The sequence below is a fragment of the Tupaia chinensis genome, unplaced genomic scaffold (genome assembly GCF_000334495.1).
Source record: "Tupaia chinensis unplaced genomic scaffold, TupChi_1.0 Scaffold150192_1, whole genome shotgun sequence".
NCBI classification, from domain to species: Eukaryota; Metazoa; Chordata; class Mammalia; order Scandentia; family Tupaiidae; genus Tupaia; species Tupaia belangeri.
The window spans coordinates 599,598-621,251 of record NW_006210031.1 but is presented as its reverse complement, the minus strand read 5'-3'; the positions used below and the strand labels follow the sequence as shown (position 1 = coordinate 621,251).

General features: G+C 39.5%; 1 protein-coding gene across 1 annotated transcript in view; it reads left to right on the top strand.

The window, feature by feature from the left end:
- Positions 1–21,654, top strand: part of TENM3 (teneurin transmembrane protein 3) — a 902,368-nt gene that overhangs the window by 334,408 nt on the left and 546,306 nt on the right. Inside the window, 1 exon segment of the mRNA XM_027769663.1 lies at positions 20,261–20,539. Within this exon segment, the coding sequence (XP_027625464.1) occupies positions 20,261–20,539 (279 nt within the window).

The following is a 21,654-nucleotide window of genomic DNA, read 5'->3' as shown; positions in this document are numbered from 1 at the left end:
ATCCCATCCCCGAAGCGAGGGGAGTCTTAAGGAGATGCGTTTCTCCACTCTGCTCTTATAAGAAGGCCTGCTACAGAAACCAGAGAAGCAGGAACCAGGCAGTTGAGTGTCCTATGGATTATTGGAGCCTATTTTAGTCGATTCTGAATTAAACCGGTGATGATAGAGATGGTGAGCAGTGAGCAAGCGTCAGCCATATTTAGGAAATACAATTGACATGACTTAGTAATTGGCTGGATGTGGATAGGGCAAGGGAGACGTGGCAAGTACTTTTTCTTCCCTGTGGTTTGCTGCGGGGAGTGTTTGTAGCAGGAGCCGTAGGTGTAGGAGAGAGATGAATAAGGGAAGTCTGCTATCAGATTATGTTTTTCTTGAGCAAGCGTGATGAAAAATCCTCCCAGGCTTTCATTTTCTTTGAACCTGACAAATGTCAATTTTTCCTCACTGACTATTATGCTGAGGGATTAATTATTTAATTGACAAAATGTGCTTCCTGCCACGGCTCCTGACATCATATACATAATAAAAATGAAAGATTAAAAATATTAATAGTAGCCAAAGATCTTTGAAACAATTCCAAAGAATCATGCTAATTTAGCTTACCCGTGGTGCGTTCAAGCAGCTTGCAAGTCCCGTGTCCGCTTCTTAAACCACGCAGGACAATGCAGTTTCAGCTGGAAGCAGGAATAGATAGAGACCTTGTTAATACATTTACACAGACCATTCGAATTTAGAAATATGTTTTTATTTGTATTGGCCGGTTTTATGGCCTATTCCCATTTCTAATCCATTTCTATGGCGTTACTGACTGGCAGGTGACTACTGTTAATTACATGTTATATTTAGATGGTCTAGAGCTGGGATGATTTCATTTTCAGTCACGTGCCGTGATCCGACTGGGTCACACACAGATCTCTTCTGCTGTCTCTTCTGAGATCTCTTCATGCAGTTTATTGGTGAGGGAAATAGCTGCTCTTTCCGCAGCCGTGGAGGTCTCCGTAGGTGTGATGGGGTGAGGGTAACAGTGGCTCATTTTGCATTCTGAGATACCGTTTGCTTGGATTCCTCTCTGAAGAGACTTTGTGCCGTCAGGTCTGAGACACATTTTTTAATGAAACAGCTGCATAAAATCATCCCACAGTTTTGGAGAAGTGATAGAAGACCCCGTTTTCTCTGCCGCAGTTCTGTGTTATGCACGTTGGCTGTAGTATTTTGGTCACACCAGAACACTTATCAGCTGAGAAAGAATGCTGGCCATGAGGGTGAGGTTTGAAAAGAGGTGATGGCTGGGAAGAAGACTTTTGTTCCACTGAACTTATCATAAGCCTGAAAAGAACTGCCTTTGAGACCGTCTTAACCTAAAGTGTCTAATAGTTTGTTGGGATATGAGTTGCAGACTTTTACAATGGAAAGACACCATTTATTTTTCATTTATAGAATGGCAACGGGGAGAAAAACATATGTTTTTAAATTTGAGAAACGGCATTATATACAGAGAGAGAGATTCTGTATGTAACTGAAAAAAAAAAAGAAAATAACTTTGCTGAGAAGGGAAGGGAAGGCAAAAGGCAGATTGGCAAAGACAGGCGCTCTCTGACTGGGAAGTGTAACTCACTCTGCTCTTCTCTGAGCGTGGTTCTCCTAGACACGCCTCTCCTTGGGACTCTCTACTCTGACTACCAGCAGTAGCGCCCCACAGCCCAGGGTACCCACTCGCCTACTTCTGACTTGGCTCCTCCTGACGCTGCTGGTCCAGGGCCAGCTCAAGTGTAGCCTGGGCGTTTGTCTGGGAGGAAAGAAAGAGAAGAGGGAAAGTAGGTCCCACAGGCCCAGGTTTCCCACCACCGTACCTCCCTAGTGCGCTGAGTCCTGAGCCCCAGCCGGTCTGCTATACAAATGTTCCAGATGCCAGCCTTGGCCTTACTGATGGCACGCACTGCTGCTCGAAGGTCTTTTTTGCTTCTTCACCCTCTAGCACAAAGAAGCAAAAGGGCCCTCGAGCAGCCGTGTGTGTTTTCTTGTAAATATGACTGCAGGATTCCTTTTCTTTTTAGAGAGATTTTTGCTATAGGGCGCTTGCCCTCACTGAGACAGAGACAGAAAGTGAGAAATCAACCCCCCCCCCCCAGCGGGGGGGGCCACAACACAATCCCTTCTCCTCCAGCCTCTTCTCAGGATATTGAGCGTGCAGACACATGTGCCCAGGATGAGTGTTGAGCTGCCAGGTCTGGGACTCAAACCACGGTTGACTATGTGGGAGCCCAGCGACGTAACCATCACACTATCTGCTGGTCGCAGCCTTCAGGATTCCTGAATGAGAGTGGCTGGAACGGTGCCTCACTCACCTTCCTCACAGCTGACTCTCACCTCCTCTGTCTTTAGTAGTGATCAAGGGTGCAAGAGAGATCTTTAACTCTCTTGGGATCCTGAAGGACCAAACTGATAGAGGTACTTCTTCCTAGGCTAGTGAGAGCTCAGAATAGGGTGAAGATCAAAAAGAATGCTGTGGTTTTGTGGCTTCAAAGAAGGACTGTCCTACTTCTCCCACGGGCCCTAGTCAAGTGAGCGCTGCCTGCAGGAGCAGCTGGTTTCATTGCCTCCACCCCACCCCGTCCCATCCCATCCCATCCCATCCCCGAAGCTAGGGGAGTCTTAAGGAGATGCGTTTCTCCACTCTGCTCTTATAAGAAGGCCTGCTACAGAAACCAGAGTAGAAAGGCTTACCCTGACAGTCTCAATAAAACTTCCCACCCTTTCTCTTGTCATTTTAAAATTTTATTTATTTATTTTTAATTTGAGCAGAGAGAGTCAGAGAAAAAGAGAGTGAGAAAACAAGCCCCAAGTCTGGGACTCGAGCCACAGTGGGCCATTTGGGACTTTTCCACCATGATAGCTGCTAGCCTCATTCCCACTTGTTCTTAAGGTCCCCCTGGAAACATGTGTAATAGTACCCAAGACACACGAAGCAGATAGGATGCAAGACAGGAAGCTCTTAACAAAAATAAAGACAGAAATGAGAAAGTGGAAATGAGAGAAGACAACGTGACCCAGATTCACAACTGTAATAAGAAGTCAGCAGGTGGTGTAGTAATTAAGGCTCTGGCCTCCCACATAGTCAACCATGCATGGTTCAAGTCCTGGACCTGGTGGCTTGAAACTCACATTGGGTCCACATCCACACATGCCCATAATTTGAAAAGGAGAATGGAGGAGAAGAACTTACAGCATGGCCATTCCTCCTTGGGGGATTATTTCTCACTCTCCTGCTCACTGTCTCTCCAGTGAGCACACATGCCCTATGGCAAAACCTAAACATAAATGAATAGCTAGCTACCTAGCTTGCTAAAAGAAAAATAAAAACAATTTTCCCCCAAGGATTATGATGTCCCTTGACTATGATAGAAGTCAATGAAAAGAAAATAGTACTTTCAGATTTATGGGAGATAGAGAAAGCCATAATCACAGGGAAAATGAGGCAAATATTTACAGAATAAAGACCAACTGAAAATAAATTTACTGTACATCTTAAGAAATAAGTAAAATATCAGGAAAGTAAAACAAAGAAGGCCAGCCATGATGGCACAGGAGCAAGGCAATGCTTCATGATGCCAAAGCCATGTGAGAAGGTCTCAGGTTCACATCCCAGAGTCCCCAGTACCCGCTGGGGGTATATCTGGCTAACCGAGACTTAGAGGAGGACCGCTGCATGAAGACCCTACTGAGTGTCTGTCTCTCTCTCTGTCTGCCTCCCTCTGTCATGGAAGAATAAGTAAACTTGAAAGAAAAAAGGAAATAGGAAGAGACAGATAATCAATATAAAACTGAATTAACAAAAAAAAAAATGAATTCCTTACAAAGGCTAATGAAATAACCCATCCTGATCTCAATTAAGAAATACAAGGGGGTCTTCAAACAGTTCATGAAAAATGCATATGATAAAACTATGTATAGATTTCAAAATTTTTTGCACCAAATCAAGCTCATACTTTAAATCCTTTTTTTTTTTTTTTGAGAGGTTTTTGCTATAGGGCGCGTGCACTCGCCAGAAAGATAGAGAGAGACAGAGAGACAGAAAGCGAGAAATCACCCCCCAGGGGGGATGGCCACACCACAGTCCCTTCCCCTCCATTCTGCTCTTGGGATCTTGGACACACACGCACATGCGCCTGGCATGAGTTTAAGCCACTGAGTCCAGGACTCAAACCACGGTCAGCCACATGGGAGTCCAGTGACATAGCCATTCTGCCAACTGTTGGTCCCTAAATCCATTTTTTCTATAAACTTATGGAAGTCCTCTTCCAATGAGAACAAACATAAAGAAAAGTGCTGAAAAGACCATGACAACTAAAAGGGACTATTTCAAGCAATGAATCTGAAAAATCTAGAGGAGTTTATTATTTTTCAGAAAATATGATTATCTAAAGAGTTCAGAACATGACAAAAACTTGTTAAAACAAATTATCTCAAAAGAGTTTAGAAGGGATTTTAAAAGAGGTGCCATTACAATAGGTCAGATAGGTTCCTAGGTAAATGTTGTATATCCCTCAAAGGACAATTTGGACCATTCTTCAGAAGACTGTTTAGCACTCATCCTCACAAACAAAACAGATAGAAGGCACCAAAATTTATATTATAAAATTGTTATAACCTTAATTTTAAAAAACTTGATTAAAATAGTATTAAAACAAGTAGCCTTAGAGATGAAAATTTCTTCTCAATGTGTACATAAAAATTTTAAACAACTATTTGTACTTAAAAATTCAGCAATACATAAAAGGATTATACTAAACCATATTAATAATGAAGTGGTTACTCATCCTTGCCAATGATATTTTAATTTTATAAAACCTTTTCAAATTTAGATTGATAAAGTAGAATGGCATGATCTTATCAATAGATAATGAAAAAGTTTTAGATGAAATTTAGAAACCATTCTCTCTTAAAATAAAACTCAGTAAGTAGGGGCCAGCAGGTGGTGTAGCAGTTGAGGTGCTGGACTCCCACACAGCCAACCGTGGTTGAAGTCACCGACCCAGAGACTTGAAACTCACACCAGGGGTGTGTGTGTGTGTGTGTGTGTGTGTGTGTGTGTGTCCGAAAATCCAGGGAAAATAGAGGAGAAGGGATTGCGGTGTGTCCATCTTTCCTAGGAGGTGATTTCTCACTTTCCCTTTCTCTCTCTCTCTCTCTCTGTCTCTCCGGGAAGTGCACAAGACCCGTGACAAAAACTTAAAAACAACAACAACAACAAACTCACTAAGTAAAATAAGAAGGAAGATATTTAAATATGATTGTCATAGTTAAAATTATTATTCCAAAATATTAGAATTATTTAATTTTAAAATTATCATTATTATTTTTAATTTACTATAGGACACTTGTGCTCACCAGAGAGAGAAAGAAATAGAAAGAGAGAGGGAAAGTAAGAATACAAGCCGCCATATCTGGAACTCGAACAGTAGTAGGCCATGTGAGAGTCCAGTGCCTTAACTACCACACCACCCACTAGCCCCAACTATTCCAAAATATTAAACAGCATTCTAAATGGTAAGATTCTAGGACATTTCAATGAAATCAGGAACATAAAAAATATTTACTTACTCTCACAATTATTATTCAAAATTGTTTTAGATGTTTTAGCACTTGCAATAAGAGAAGAAAATTAAACAATTGATATATATTTTGGAAAAAGTTAAAATCAGCAATTTTGTTAAATATATGATCATATACACATAAAAATCATCTCTCTATAAACAAAAAATAGTATTTAAAGTACTTGGATGACTCCAGTATAAAATTATAGACATTATACATAGTATATTGTAATAGGTAAGAAGGTTCTGGATCCACATGACCTGTGTTTGCATCCCAGCTCTGCCCTCATTAGCTTAGTAGCAGTTTATCCAATCTTAGTCAAATAATTTACTTGAATGAATTACTTAATTTCTTTGTGCCTTGATTTTTTTTTTTAAATAAATAGATAGCCTTGTAGCTTATTTAGGATAAGATGAGTTAATACTTGTAAACTGCTTAGAATATTGTCTGATGCAAGGTATAAACTATTTTTAAGCAATTATTGTAATTATTGAACAATAACTGGCTCAATTTGGAAGTCAGAAAAAATATTTTACCACAAAGGCAACAAACACTATAAAATTCTTTGGAATAAATTTTATACACATAAGAAGTTGAAAGGCATAAAACAAGATCTGAATTAATGGAAAGACAGTATTTTGGGATGCGAAGACTCGATATCATACATATGTCAATTCTCCCAAGAGGAATGCACAAGTCTATCAAATAAAATCCTAATTGTTTAGGGTCAATTTTAGTTGAAGTGCACGATCTTAAAATTCATGTGGAAAAATAAATGTCTGAGAACATAGCCAAAAACATTTTTTAAAGGCAAGTAAGAAAAAATGGTCTTAATATATATTTTCTAAAAAATCATCAAGCTGTTGTATCACATGTATAAGATAGTGACATAAATAAAGACAAGTAGATCGGTTGAATAGAATAAAATTTCAGAAATAGATCCGAGTTTATAAGGAAATTTAATATAAAACAAGGAATGATTTTTCTATTCAGTGGGATTTGATAAATGGTGCTGGCACAACTGGTTATCCATCTGGAAGAATGTAAAATTGGATCCATATCTCTCAGCATATTCAAAAATAAATTAAGATGGATTAAAGACAAATGTAAAAAATAAAGCAATAAGAATTCTGGAAGTTAATTTGGGAGACTGAATAAGATAGGAATGACTGGAGCCATGAGAAGCGGAAAGTTCCAGAATCAGTGGCTTAAACACCTAAGAGAATTATTTTCTTACAAAATAAGAAGTTCTTACGTACACTGTTCAGGGTTCCAGGACCCAGGTTCTTCTGTCTTTTTTTGCACGGGATAAAAGCATGTGGCTTTTGTCCCGTGGATCCCCAGGTGGTTGCCACGCTTTCAGATTCCTGTTGAAATACGAATGAACACAAAGGTGAGAAGGCCTTCTCTATATTGGACTGTTTTCCTCCCCTGAGATTTCTTCCTACATCTTTTTTTTTCAGAACTGTTATATCTGGCCATACTTAGCTGCAGGCGAAGAGGAAACATTTACTATTTTTGCTCTCTTTATAACAGAAGGTGGCAAGGAGAAAGTGGTTGTGAATCCACACAGCTTGTCCAGGGACTAGGTGTATACCCTAAGGGTAGGGGACCATCCTGATGGAAACAAAAAGCCCAGAGGGAAAGATAGGTTTAAATGATTTTTTAAAATGTAAAACCTTGTATATGTAAATTAAAATATAAATATAATAAAACTATTATATTAGAATATATATTTCTAATACAGGAGACATATATGAGATTTATATCTATAATATAGTGAGTGACTTTTACAAATTGAAAACAGAGAAGCGGCATAATGGGAAAATGGTATGAACAGGCAATTCACAAAAGAGAAATTCAAATGATCGATAAGCATATGAAAAAGTGGGCCAGCAGGTGGTATGATGGTTAGGGTGCTGGGCTTCCACATGGTGGACCACTGGTGGAGTCCCAGAATGTTGACCACTGGTGGAGTCCCAGAATTGGCGACTCGCTTTTCTTACTTTCTCTCTCTCTCTCTGTCTCTCTCTCTCTGGTGAGCACATGTGCCCTTTAGCAAATTTTAAAATAATAATAGTAGGGGTCTGCAGGTGGCATAGAGGCTAAGGGTGCTGGACTCCCATATGGCTGACCACAGTTCAAGTCCTGGACCTGGCGGCTTGCTTTCTCACTTTCCTTCTCTCTACCTCTCTCACTCTGTGCCTCACTGGTCAAATTTAAATAAATAAATAATAAAATTTTAAAATAATTGATTTTAAAAACATATGAAAAGGCAAATTCATCTTATTAGTCTGGGAAAGGCGGTAGCTTATCCCACGTCTTACATGATATCCCCCTGCGCAACTCCTGTCCTGACACCCTTCCCTAAGTACGCATGTGCTCAACTGGTCGCAAGTGAGTGGCTTAGGAAGTTCTCAGCTTGGCAAGCAGAAGATTCATGGAAGAGGCTATGGAGGAGAGGTCTTCCTGATTAGAATTCTGAGCGTAGTTTTCAAAGAGGCAGTCTCATCTTTGGAAGCCGAGCACTATCTGGAGTGCTGTTAATCGGTTCTTCCGATACAGATAACTTCTTAGACCCTGGCATCCTACATGTTTCACAGGGAAAACATGCTCTGATCCCCGTGGGTGTGAGAGAGATGTGCCATGACTTCTTTGGGTTGTGGTGGGCACATTTGTTAAAAATTCATGCAAGTGTCTACTTAAGATAAGTGTGTGTCACTGTAGATCAAATTTACCTAAATGGTAATAGTGAAAATGAAAACGAAAACCCAAGTGGGGTATGTTCAAACATATAATTGAATATGGAAAGTTCGGGATTTGTCTTTCTCCTCTCGTCCCGCTTCGGCCACAATGAGGTTTCCTCTGGTGCTGGAAGCAGAGTCAACTGTCTTCACTGAACCCTAACCACAATCTTCTCTTACACACAACCTCTGCTGCCTTTGCACTGCAGTGTTTTGCTACATAAAGACATTTTGCCCATTAAGCTAATAGCACATTCCATATTCGTGATTGTGCTGAGAGTCGGGAGTTGATGGCATATAGCTGGGACCATGCCTTTCAAAAGTTTTTGTCAATTTTCAAATAGAAAAAGGCCTGTATTAAACTCTTAGATAAAGATTACTTTGGGGGCAGTTATATTACTAGAATATTAATAACATAAGTAATTTTTAACACTGCTATATACTGTATATTTCAGACACGAACTCAAAAAAATTGAGTTCATATTTCTTAAATGTAGGACATGAAGGCTATACATATAATTTTAGAATGTCACTAATAGCATTATGCAGATGTAAAAATTGTATTAATAACTTTTGATAAAGGTGCTGGTTATGTGTCTGTACCATTTTGTCCTCCTTTGGAAGCAAATTGGAATACATGATTTTTTTTTTACTCTTATTATTTTATTTTATTTGTATTTCTGCATTATCAAAATATATTAAATATTCAGACGTGTTGGAAATTGTCAAAGAGGAAGATTCAAGAGCCAAGAAGAAAATGCTTTTAATTTTAAAGACTGAGATTTAGTTTAGTCTTGGATGCCATTATAGTGAATAATGGGAACTGATCCTAGACTTCAAAAGAAATATGACCATATGGTCTTACCATTCAGCACTTAATGCTGCTATGAATTCCCAGTTAGACCCCAAACTTTTCATTTCCCCAGTGTTCCCCCTCACCTCTGTCATCCTGCAAAAATGAAAGGAATGTGAAACCCTTTTTCATGCTTTCTGAAATACTTGTGCTGAAGAAAACATTTTTTTCCTTTTTTTGAGACTAGGGTTTTATAAAGAGACAAAACCCTGAAACATTAATCAGATCCACTAGGCTAATTACTGCAACTCCAAAGTTTATTACTTTTAAATATTAACTGCTTAAAATGATTCATTTAGAGATCAAAATGATTAATCCTTCTCAGTCACTATAAATGTCAGCGGCAGGATTAAAGGATTTAGATGGTCATGTTTACTCAACCTTAAATTTCTGTACTTAAAGACACAAGTTAAATAGCTCCAGTTTATCATTATTTCATGTTAATGTTTTCCTCTTAGCTCCCTCTTTTAGCTCCCCTGCCTAACTGATTGTTAACTAATTTTGGTTGTTAAGTAGGCAAGTGCGTCTTTCAGGCTTGGAGACCAACCTGCTTTGTAGATTACCTACCAGAAGGTGTGAGTAGATAGATGTAGCTTACAGCCCTCCTCAGGACGCAGTGGGGGTAATCCTTTCCCCCTGCTTCGGCCTTTATTGGTCTCATGTTTTGAGCCCCCAGCTTACTGCTGAACTTGTATCTGGTTCCTGGCCACGTTGCCAATTTTAGATCCACAACGTGAATCACTGTGGTGCCGCTTCAGTCGTAATTATTAAACACCTGCTGCTTTCAGCCAAACCATACGCGTATTTACACCAATACCTACTGCAGTTTGACTATCAGATACCAGCAGATATGTTGTAGGCATATTATCATCACCGGGTCTTGGATTGTTCTAAAGAAATCATTATTAACTGAAAATAAGAAGCGAATTCATTTTTAGGATTCTTTTGATTAAAAACCATTTTAAAGTTACTTCTCTGGTTACAAATGGTTGCTAAAATCACTTTGTCACGGTTGGGTATATAAATCGTTCATGATACAGGCTTCAGAGGTGCTCTTTCTTTTCCAAGTCAGCAGACTCATGACCTAATTTTTCTCCTTTGGGCCACTAGACCTCTCATTCAATAACCATATGTCCATCCTCCCCTGGAGGCCTCACAAATCTTATCTCGAAGAAAACGCATGTTCTCAGGGGCCATTCATTCTAATCCTGCTTTCTCTTCTTGCAAATATACCCAGGGTTTTCTTTTCTCAGCCACAAGTTCACCTTAGTGTTCAGCCTTGAGTTTTCATTGACCAAGGTACCCTTCACCCCTGTATCCACAAGGATGGCTGTCATGACTTCCACTACACATGTGCTTTTAGTTTCTTTTTTTACTTTTTAGTTTATAATGTCATGTTTACAATTAACTGCTTTACCTCTTTATGGCATATATTGCAGCATTGTGTTTTGAATAATATATTGGATTTTAAGTATGAGATACAGTAGGCATTTTCGATGTCCTCTGGAAATCTGAGATTATGTGGTTATGGATGTTAATAACTTACTGATGGTGTGGGCTGGCAGGTGATAGGGTGGTTAAGGATGTTGGATTCCCACATGGCTGACCACAGTTCAAATCCCAAACCTGGCAGCTTGCTTTCTCATTCCCTCCCCACCCCCCTGTCCCTCTCTGGTTAAATTTAAATAAATAAATAAATAAAGTTAAATCAAGTAATTCTTTTTTAAAAAATAAATAGCTTTCTAACAGGTAAACTGTGCAAGTAGTGGAAGATATTTACATTTTTCTTTTTTTCTTTTTTCTTTTTTTTTTTAGTAGAGGTTTTTGCTATAGGGTGTGTGCGCTCGCCAGACAGACAGAGAGAGACATAGAGACAGAAAGCGAGAAATCACCCCCCAGGAGGGATGGTCACGCCGCAATCCCTTCTCCTCCATTCTCCTCTTGGGATCTTGGGCACGCATGCACACGTGCCCGGCGTGAGTTTTAAGCCACCGGGTCTGGGACGTGAACCACAGTCAACTACGTGGGAGTCCAGTGACATAGCCATTACGCTAACTGCTGGATCCCGAAGATATTTACATTTTACAGAATAAAACAGAGTGGAGAAGCTAGGGTGTTCAGTGAAATTTCAAGTTAATGTTTTTAATGTACTATTTTTGTGTGTGTGTATGTGTGTGTGTGTGTGTGTGTTTGTGTGTATTTGTGTGTTTAGTTTAGTTCTTCTATGAAGGAGACAGAGAGACACGCACTTCCACCAGGGGCTGTATACTGTAATTCTCTCGCAGTCTCTACCTGCAGACCATGGGCATGTGCACGCCTGGCATGTACAGAGGGGTTCCCAGGAATTTCCCCTAATGCCCAGTTGCATCACTGCCGCACCACTGCCTGGCCCTTACTTAGTTTTGTGGCATTTCTATCGCGTGTTCAAGGATGAGTATTCTGTTCAAAAGGTGACAAATTTAACATCAGAAGGTTAAAGAGTTTGAAGGGTCACATAAAGCATGCACTAGAAAACAAAGTTAATACGTTTCTATTGCTATGTAATCTTCTTACTGTTTTGCAAACACAACAAAAGAGGGAACTCTAATATTTGGGTGACACTGATTTCACATGAACCTAATCAGGATTTGTAGTCCTGGGTTACACTTGACCCATAGAAGAAAATCACTCCCTGCCCGAGAATAAATAGTCCATTCAAGCTCACGACAACCAGGAGAAATAATTAAAAACAGTTATAGATTATTGTATTTGTGTGTATTAAATTTATATTGATTCATTGACCCGTTTCCCATACTCAGTTTGGAGGATTGTTACTGAAGTAGAAGTTAATGGTTATTGTTTAAAATAATGCATATGTGGTAGAAGAAAATAGCAGGATTGAACTGGAGGGGAAACAATGCTCTCATGTTATCTGACACAACTTAATTTCTTTATGATGTATCAGGAAGGATTTTTAAAACCCAGCTTTTCTAAGAGAAAGCAATAAATTAAATTTCCAATTATTGAATTGAAGCTATTAAATAACAAATCAAGAAAATATATTTGTCTTTTAAAAGAAAATAGGCTTTAATTTCTCTTCATTACATTTTTAAATGATTGAAATAATGATATTTCAATAATTATCATTAAAAGTAAAAATTCACACTAATAAAGTAGAACATTACTAATTTCCTTCATTTATAACCCCTCCATGACCCATCATAACTCGTGTATCCTTTTTTACATTTGTGCTCAAATCCATAAACATGTATATAATCTATTGGCTCTCTTTCTTAGTTTCTGGAAGTGGGATTATATTACACATTTTATTTTGCTACTTGTATTTTTTTACTTAATGTATAAATGGGGGTCTTCAAGAAGTTCATGCCAAATGATTATGAAAAAAAGATGCATGGATTTCAAAAGCTTTTTCATCAAAATAAACTTATATTTTAATTCCATAATCCCCTGAACTTTGTAAATTTTTCTTTATTTGAGCGAGTGTTATTTCAGATCCAAAGCCATAGGTCTGAACTCATTTTTATGCTAGCCACACGGTGAGCAGTGGTGTGGATGTATAACTCATCAGTATCTTTCTGACAAACATTGAGAGCTCTGCAGCTTTGTTAGGGTAAACTGTTCCTATACATATATATATTTAAGATCAGATGATTTTACTTCTGTAAGATATAGTCCCAAAGGTAGACTTTCTGAGCTCAAGTGTATTTCTAATTTTAATAGAAAAATACCTTACAAGAAATGAAAGCAGCATAAACAGAGGCACAGAAAACATGATAGACAAGTAAGACACCGAGAACTAACCGCTTCCTAAGAAAGCAATGATTGTTGTTTATCCCCCAAATTTCAATCAACGACCTATATATTCTAAACTCATTGCAAACTCCAGACCTTACTGCACGAACATTGAGGAGAACTAGGGGAGAATAATAAGCATGGTGAGGAGGGGCAGAACCTGGAATCCTCACACCTTGCTGGTGGGAATGTAAAAGAGCGTAGTCACACGGAAGACGGTCTGGCAGTTTTCGAAGGTTAAACAGAGCTATTACATGACTCAGCCCTGAATTAGCCTCTTCGGCATATGAGTGGTCTTCAGCACATTCATGAGACAAGTATATTATGGAAAAACCATACATGCATTTCAAATTTTTCTGCACCAAAATAAACTTGCAGTTTAATTTCATTTTTCCATGAACTTTTAGAAGTCCCCCTAAATACGCAGGACAAATGAAAACATAAGGAAATACAGAAACTTGTACACGAAGGTTCCTAGGAGTATTGTCACCATAGCCCCAAAGTAGAAACAACTCAAATGTCCATTAGTGAATGAATAGATAAATAAAATATGGTATGCCTATGTCATAGACTATTATTCAGCCATGAAAAGGAGTGAAGTACTGATACAGTCTACAACATGCATGAACTTTAAAACCATATGCCAGTGAAAGAAGCCAGTCACCAAAGACCACACACTGTAGTATTTCTTTTATGTGTAATGTACGGAATAGGAAATTTATTATAGACAGAAGTAGATTAGTGATTGCCTAATGATGGTATTAGAGGAGAGTATAAGATGAACGTCAAAGGTAGTACATAGTTGTTAAAACGTTTCTTTTGGGGGTAATATAAATGTTCTAAAATTTATTGTGGTCCTAGTTGCAGAACTCTATAAACATACTGAAAACCATTGAATTATATGCTTTAAGTGGATGCATTGTATGGTAAATGAGTTATATGCTTGTAAAACTGTTCATTTGAAAATAAACAAAAAGTGAGGCCCACAAGTGGTGTGGTAACTAAGGTGCTGGACTTCCACATGTTCAAGTCCTAGATCTAGTGGCTTGAAAATCATGCCAAGCGCATGTACTTGCGTGCCCAAAGTTCCAGGAGGAGAATGGAGGAATTGGAGTTGTGGTTTGGCCATCTCTCCTGGGAGGTAATTTCTCACTTTCCCTCTCACTGTCTGTCTCTGGTGAGCACATGTGCCATATGGCAATTTTTAAAAAAATAATAATAAATAAAAAGAACAGCAATTAGCATAATGGCAATGTCACTGGACTCCCATGTAGTCGACCACGGTTCACGTCCCGGACCCAGTGGCTTAAAACTCACGCCAGGCGCATGTGTGTGCATGCCCAAGATCCCGAGAGGAGACTGGAGGAGAAGGGATTGCAGTGTGGCCATCCCCCCTGGGGGGGGGGTGATTTCTTGCTTTCTGTCTCTCTGTCTCTCTCTGTCTGTCTGGTGAGCACACACGCCCTATAGCAAAAACCTCTCCAAATAAATAAATAAATAATAAAATTAATGAATTAAAATGAACAAAAAGCAAAAGAGAGTGAGTGAAATAGCATGTGCCAAATCTAGACCTCGGAGAAATCTAGACACTGGAGGTGGCACATGCCCTCCATCTTGGGCGCTCCAGTCATCCTATGTAACTGAGGCTAGTCCCTCACACGTTTCTTTTCAGCTCATAAAGGAGACAGTCAGTGTCTTGCCCATGGGTGAACATCACTCCAATTGCAGCTTTGAAGCCCCCGGCCTGCTCTGACTAGCTGCTAAGTACTCTAAGGAAAGGATCCAATAGGGCAGTAGGGCCATCCTCTTCCTTCGTTCCAGGGTAGCTACGCAGTGTGCCAACCTCACTGGAAGGATCTGTCCTTACGCCTTCCTTCCCACTTTGTCACACACTCTCAATCATTTTATTAGCATGTCATCTTTAGAAAAAAAGAAAGAAAGAAAGAAAGAAAAAAAGATACAGCCTGCCTAGGTTGTGTTTATTCAGTTTTTCTTTTATAGATTTTCAAGTTTATGAGTGTCATAAAGCAAAAACGCCTAATCTAATCCAAGCTGACCTTGCCTTTTAATCACAATGGGTTCCATGCTCAGGTATACTTTGTTCCTTCTGCAATTTATTGTTTTGGGACTGTTTCAAATTGTACAGGAACGCTCTGTGTTGGCCCTTTTGATCAAGGTTACCAAAATTCAGTGTGTAGGAGACACTTTGCCAAACAGGATGAATATAAAGACTGTAAAAAGCAAATGAAGAAATTAAGGTAATGGTGTTAGACCGATTGCAAAGAACACACAATTTAAACAATCTGAAGAAACCATGGAAAATAAGAATGAAGTGTTTGTTACTTAAAGCCAAAGCTGACCTTAAGCAGAATTGTCAAGTGTTGAGCCTGGGCCAGAGGTGGCTTCACTGCGTTGTCCTGCTTTTTCTTTCTACTTCACTACACACCTTAAAATCCTCCCAAAGGGGGCTGGTAGGTAGCATGGTGGTTAAGAGCACTGGACTCCCACATGGGTGACCACAGTTCAAGTCCCGGACCTGGTGGCTTGCTTTCTCTCCTTTCCTCTCTCTCTCTCTCTGTGTGTCTCTCTCTGGTCTTTCTTTCACTATGTCTCTCTCTGGTCAAATTAAAATAAATAAGCAAATAAAATAAATAAAGTTTAAATAAAATAATCCTTTGAAAAAAAAAATCCTGGGGCCAGCAGTTGGCATAGTGGCTATGTCGCTGGATTCCCATGTAGTCAACTGCGGTTCACGTCCTGAACTCAGTGGCTTAAAACTCATGCCAGGCACATGTGCGTGCATGCCCAAGATCCCTAGAGGAGAATGGAGGAGAAGGGATTGCGGCGTGGCCATCCCCCCTGGGAGGTGATTTCTCGCTTTTTGTCTCTCTGTCTCTCTCTGTCTGTCTGGCTAGCGCACACGCCCTATAGCAAAAACCTCTCCAAAAAAAAAAAAAAGAAAAACAAATCCTCCCTGAGAAAGCCCCATGATCCACCCCTCATCTCACCATCTGTCTCTTCTCCCAGTTAGGAAGCTTTATTCTTTTCATTTCCTGTATTTATCAATACTACATATGTCTTCTGCTAGTCTCATATGTCTTGCTAATGTGGCTACATTGTAGGAAATAATCAAATAGGTTAATTTATTCTCATTTAATGGCTGGATCTCCCTAGAAAGTGTTTGCATTAGAACAAGGGATGTTTGACCCAGGTGAGGTGGTGCAGGCTGCTGTGCTTAGCAGGCTGAGGCCACATGGGAGGCCTAGGTTAGATTCCCGACCAACCCTTAAAGTCAGGTGCAGTGGCACACACCTGTGATCCCAACTACTCAGGAGGCTAAATCAGGAAGACTGCAAGCTTGTGGCCAGCAGCCAGTATAGACAACTGTGAGACCCTGTCTGAAAGAGCCAGGTGTGGTGGTGCACACCTGTGGTCATAGCTACTAAGGAGGATCCCAAAGATCACAACACAGCAAGACCCTGTCTAAAAAAACACCATACATACCCCATTATTTTTTTTTTATATATATATATATGTAAAGCAAACCAGGGATCCAAAAAGAAAAGATCTTTAACCAGAAAGAATGGGCAACAATAGGATTTGAAGCACTGAGGCAGTTCTGGGGTAGAGATATTCTTGAATGAAGATAACTACTTAAGTAAAAGTCAACTTTGCAGATGGTGCACCTATTTGAAAATGATTAGAAAATCATCCTTTCCTCCACCATCGAATTACATGTTTCTCAATTATACCTGTTCAGGTATTTATATTTTAAGTCTTTTTTTTTTTTTTTGCATTTAACCCTGATTTATGCTCATCACATTTGTGCAAACCACCTCTTAAACCAAGTCATGACAGCCCTGAGAGATGTAGAAATGGAGCCATACAAAATCTGAGCACCCAGTGAGTGACTTGAACCTAGGTCCATCTGAGGCCGAGTTTAGTGTCCTTTCCTATAGTAACAAAAACACACTTCTTAGTTCAGTAAGAAAATCTAATAGGGACTCCTGCTGTCGTGTGTGCTTTCTGGCATGCATTTCAGAAACAGGTCTAAATTTTAATCCTTGAGAGACACAGTCTTCCCAGGGCCAGATGTTTATGGAGGTCAGGATATACATTTCAGTTCACAGGGATGAGGCGTGGAATATGTAGTTGCAAAGTAAACTGTGTTTACATACCTGGATAACAAATAAAGATTGCAGTTTTCTGCTTTCCTTCACCTCATAGATTTTGCATCAAGATGGCAATAGTCTGTAAAATGTTTCAGAGATTAGAAAGGTGGTGCTTAGTATCTTGGTTGTGTCGGGTTGTTTTGTTTTGTTGTGTTTGTAAGTTTTTGCAATAGGGCCTATGTACTCCTGGGTGTGTGGGGGGGAATGAGAAATCACTCCCCAGGGGGGTTGGCCACCCTACAATCTTTTCGCCTACATTCTCCTCTTGGAAACCTAGGTACACATGCACACATGCCCGGCATGACTTTTAAGTTGCCAGGTCAGGGACTTGAACCATGCCATTAGCTTTGTGGGATCCAGCCACCTTAACCAACACACCACCAACTGGCCCAGTACCTAGTGTCTTTTAACTTCTCTCTTCTTTTTAATTCTAAAGCGTGGGCACCTCCCTACACTGAAAGGAAAGATAACAGAGGATCTTATCATTTTTCTTTGTGCTCTGTAAACGTTATTTCCTATTCGTATTTTGAAAAATCAGCATGTTAAATGATAAGATTTGAATGTCTTACCCTCTTCCCCCATTTAAAACATGACCTGTGAATAACAGTGCTAAGTTCTCCATTGCAGTTGTATGTCTGTGATGACATTGACCTCATTTGAATTTACTGTACTTTTTTTCATTTTAAGAATTATTTATTTAATTTCATTTTTGATTATTTTTAAAATTTTGCTGTAGGGCACATGTGCTCATGAGACAGACAGGCAGAGAGTGAGAAAGCAAGCCACCAGGTCTGGGACTCAAACCAGCATGTGGAAATTCAGCGCCTCAACCACCATGCCATCTCTGAGCCCCTGGATTTATTTTCATAAGTGCTGTCTACGCTAATTCTCTTAGAATACTGACTATACTGTGCGTTACCTCGGTGAGCTTGCCCGTGCCTCGCTGCTCAATGACTAGGCCTCTCCTCTCTTTTTCTTGTTGACGTACTTTTTGCTTCAGACACTTATTTACATCTCTCTGATAAGCACAGTTTGATTTGCAGCTAATTGTAGCAACTGATTTTCATTATTTATGAGTGTCATTGTCGGAATCCATTTGGAAGTCTGACCGAGATAAAGCTGATTCCAGTTCTGATATGACCACAGCAATAAAGCAATTAACCACACTAGTTAAAATGAGCTGAGAGGCCTGGAGGGTGCCAGTATCTTCACAACCAAATATTTACTATATTGTGCATTAGGTGTGATGGCTTCCCCAGAAGATTCGATATGCTGTTTCTTAGCACAAATAATTTATAGTATCCTCTTTTTAAAAATATAATTGATGTTTCCCATATGAGCAGGTTAACTTTAAAGTGTCCATAGATTTAAGAAATACAAGTAGAAAAATTCAAACTATGAGTAATATAAATGCTTACTATTCTTAAAAGGTTTGGTTATTAGATAGTAGCATTTAAATCAGTCTTTGTGTACTCTTACTCTTTACATGAGTTTTGATTCTGGTTGGTACCTAAAACTCAGACTCTACAGTGCCAAAAAAGACAAGAAATGGAAGAAACCACATCTATGTATCGCTTAGGCAAACATTTTTCTCTCTCTTCTCATCCATAGTATCATAAAACATATGTGAAATTTCAAGAATAAATACAGGTTTGGAAAAGTCATTAATAACAGCAGTCATTTTTAAAGTGTCACCTAATTTAAACACTTTTGCTTTAAGTTATTGCAGTGTCATGAGTTTTATTATGCTCAATTTATTAGTAAAGGCCTGCAGAGTTCACAGCCATTTATTTTTCAGGGAACTTGATTTTATCATTAATTTTTAAATACACAATACTCCCACTTTATTTTTAGAGTGCACTTTATTTGCAAAAATTGGTTTACTCTGATCAATATAGATGTTTCCAGTTGTTTATTAAAGCAAAACGTCTAGAAATTCAAAGACGTCTAAAATGTACTGCAAATGTTCAAGATACTCCACTCCAAAATTTAGTCTGCACACACACACACACACACATAGTCTATGTGTTTATATTAGTTGGTAAATTAATGTGGGAAGATACCATAATTCTGAGCAAGCTCCTGTTTCTATTCAATATGTAACTTATTTTTCTCTTAGAGAGATTTTCGCATTAGGGTGTGAGCGCTCGCCAGAGAGGCAGAGAGAGGGAAAGCAAGAGGGGATCACCATGCAGCAATCCCTTCTCCTCTGTTCTCCTCTGTCTTGAGCACACATGCACATGCATGTGGCATGAGTTTCAGGCTGCCAGGTCCGGGACTCCAACCACAGTTGGTCATGTGGGAGTCCATCACCTTTACCACTTCATCACCTGCTGGCCCCAGTAACTTACTCTTTATTTTATTATTAATTTTTATTTATTTATTTATATAAATATATATATATAGGAGAGGTTTTTTGCTATAGGGCGCGTGCGCTCGCCAGACAGACAGAGAGACACATAGAGACAGAAAGCGAGAAATCACCCCCCAGGGGGGATGGTCACGCCACAATCCCTTCTGCTCCATTCTCCTGTCAGGATCTTGGGCACGCACGCACATACGCCCGGCGTGAGTTTTAAGTCACCGGGTCCAGGACACGAACCGCGGTCAACTACGTGGGAATCCAGCGACATAGCCATTACGCTAACTGCTGGTTCCCAGTAACTTACTCTTGAGGCTACCTTTCCCTTCCAAAGGAACATCAGAAACAGTTCTGACCATTTCTATTTCTTTATAAGTCTCCTAAACAGAATTCTGTCATTGGTAGCTCATCCTGTCTCCGGATTGAGTTTTCAAGGTTTGAGCCATTTTCCTGGCCCACCACTCTGAAGATGCTTATGGGCTTAGACAGTTAACAAAGGAGTTCTAAATGGAAAGCCTTGGATGGCACCCCACCCACGGTCCAATCATTGCACTCACTTAACCCCACCCACTTGACCACATGCTGCCTAAAGCCGATGTAAACACCTGGGACTGAGAGCTGAAAAGCCTGAATGCTTGCGTGTTTAATTCACAGAGATTTTCTTTTAAAAATATGAAAATAAAGCTAAAACTAACACTCAACATATACTCACTAGTTGTTATCTTTTTTTCCCCCTAATTAGGACAGAATTTTACCCTAAGGCAGTTAGGAGTTTGTGAACCAGCAACTCGAAGAGGACTGGCATTTTGTGCGGAAATGGGGCTTCCCCACAGAGGTTACTCTATCAGTGCAGGGTCAGATGCTGAGACTGAAAACGAAGCAGTGATGTCCCCAGAGCATGCCATGAGACTTTGGGGCAGGGGGGTCAAATCAGGCCGCAGCTCCTGCCTGTCAAGTCGGTCCAACTCAGCCCTCACCCTGACAGATACAGAGCACGAAAACAAGTCCGACAGTGAGAGTGGTAAGTTTCTTTTTTTTTTCAATGTTTTGTTTTCTTAAGGTAAGAACAATGCACAGTGTTGAAATGTTGTAGTAGGCTTGTGGTGGTACTAGTGCATGGAGATAGGAAAGACTTTGACCCGAAAGTCCTGGTCTCCAATAGAGGCCTCTCATGTTGGATAAGTTTCTTTTTTTTTTCTTTTTTTTTTTTTTTCCTTTATAATGTTGGTGTTCAGTGCTTGTTTGGGTTGACTATGGTGGCATGTTTTCTTTCCCTTCTCCCCTCCTCCCATCCTTCTTCTCTTTCTTCGTCCTTTCTTTTTTGTCTTCATGCAGTTGAATCCAAGAAATGCCCTTGAATAATGCATTTTTTTTCCTGGAAAAAAATCAATATTTGACATCAGATTGTTAAATTATGCAAGCAGCCTATGATGTGTTAGCTATAGTTTGGAAAAACAGTTTAATTGTGTACAGAAGAAAGGAAAAAAAAGATTAGCTTTGACTTATCTTGGACCATGTCACCTGTTACCCTCTGTGGAGTAGCAAATCGAGTGTTGGTAAAGTTTACCCCAGAGCCAGCTTGCAATCAAAGATGTCTTTGTAGATTCCTCTTGAAGATATCTCAAAGAAGTTGCAGAATCTTAGAGTGGATGAGTGAGCACACTGAATAGTTTATTAACAGGGCTCAAGTGATTGAACAACAAATTTGATCATGCTTTAAACTTATGGTTGATGAGAGCAATTGAAATCTTGGTAAAGAAGGGGAGTGTGGCCTTTGATGTGTTTCGGGGGACTGGATTACTATGTAATTAAATCCACACACAGAAATTGGATTTTAGAATATCTGAATAGCAGCTTTACATATTCTGTGAAAAAAATTGTCTTTATAAATTACTGGCACTTTTTTTTTTTCTATCGCCAATGCAGAATAATAACCAAAAGGTTAATTTACATAGAATAATAAATTTAAAAGAAAACCTAATTTTTAATCAGTGTAGTGTCTGGAAAGAATTGGAACATCAGCACCAACTCACCAGACAACAGCAGCAGAAGGCATTTGTCCTTCAGCTTTGAATATTAACAGTACACTTGCTACTTGGTCTCGTTATTAATGCCGTGTATATCCGATACATCAGA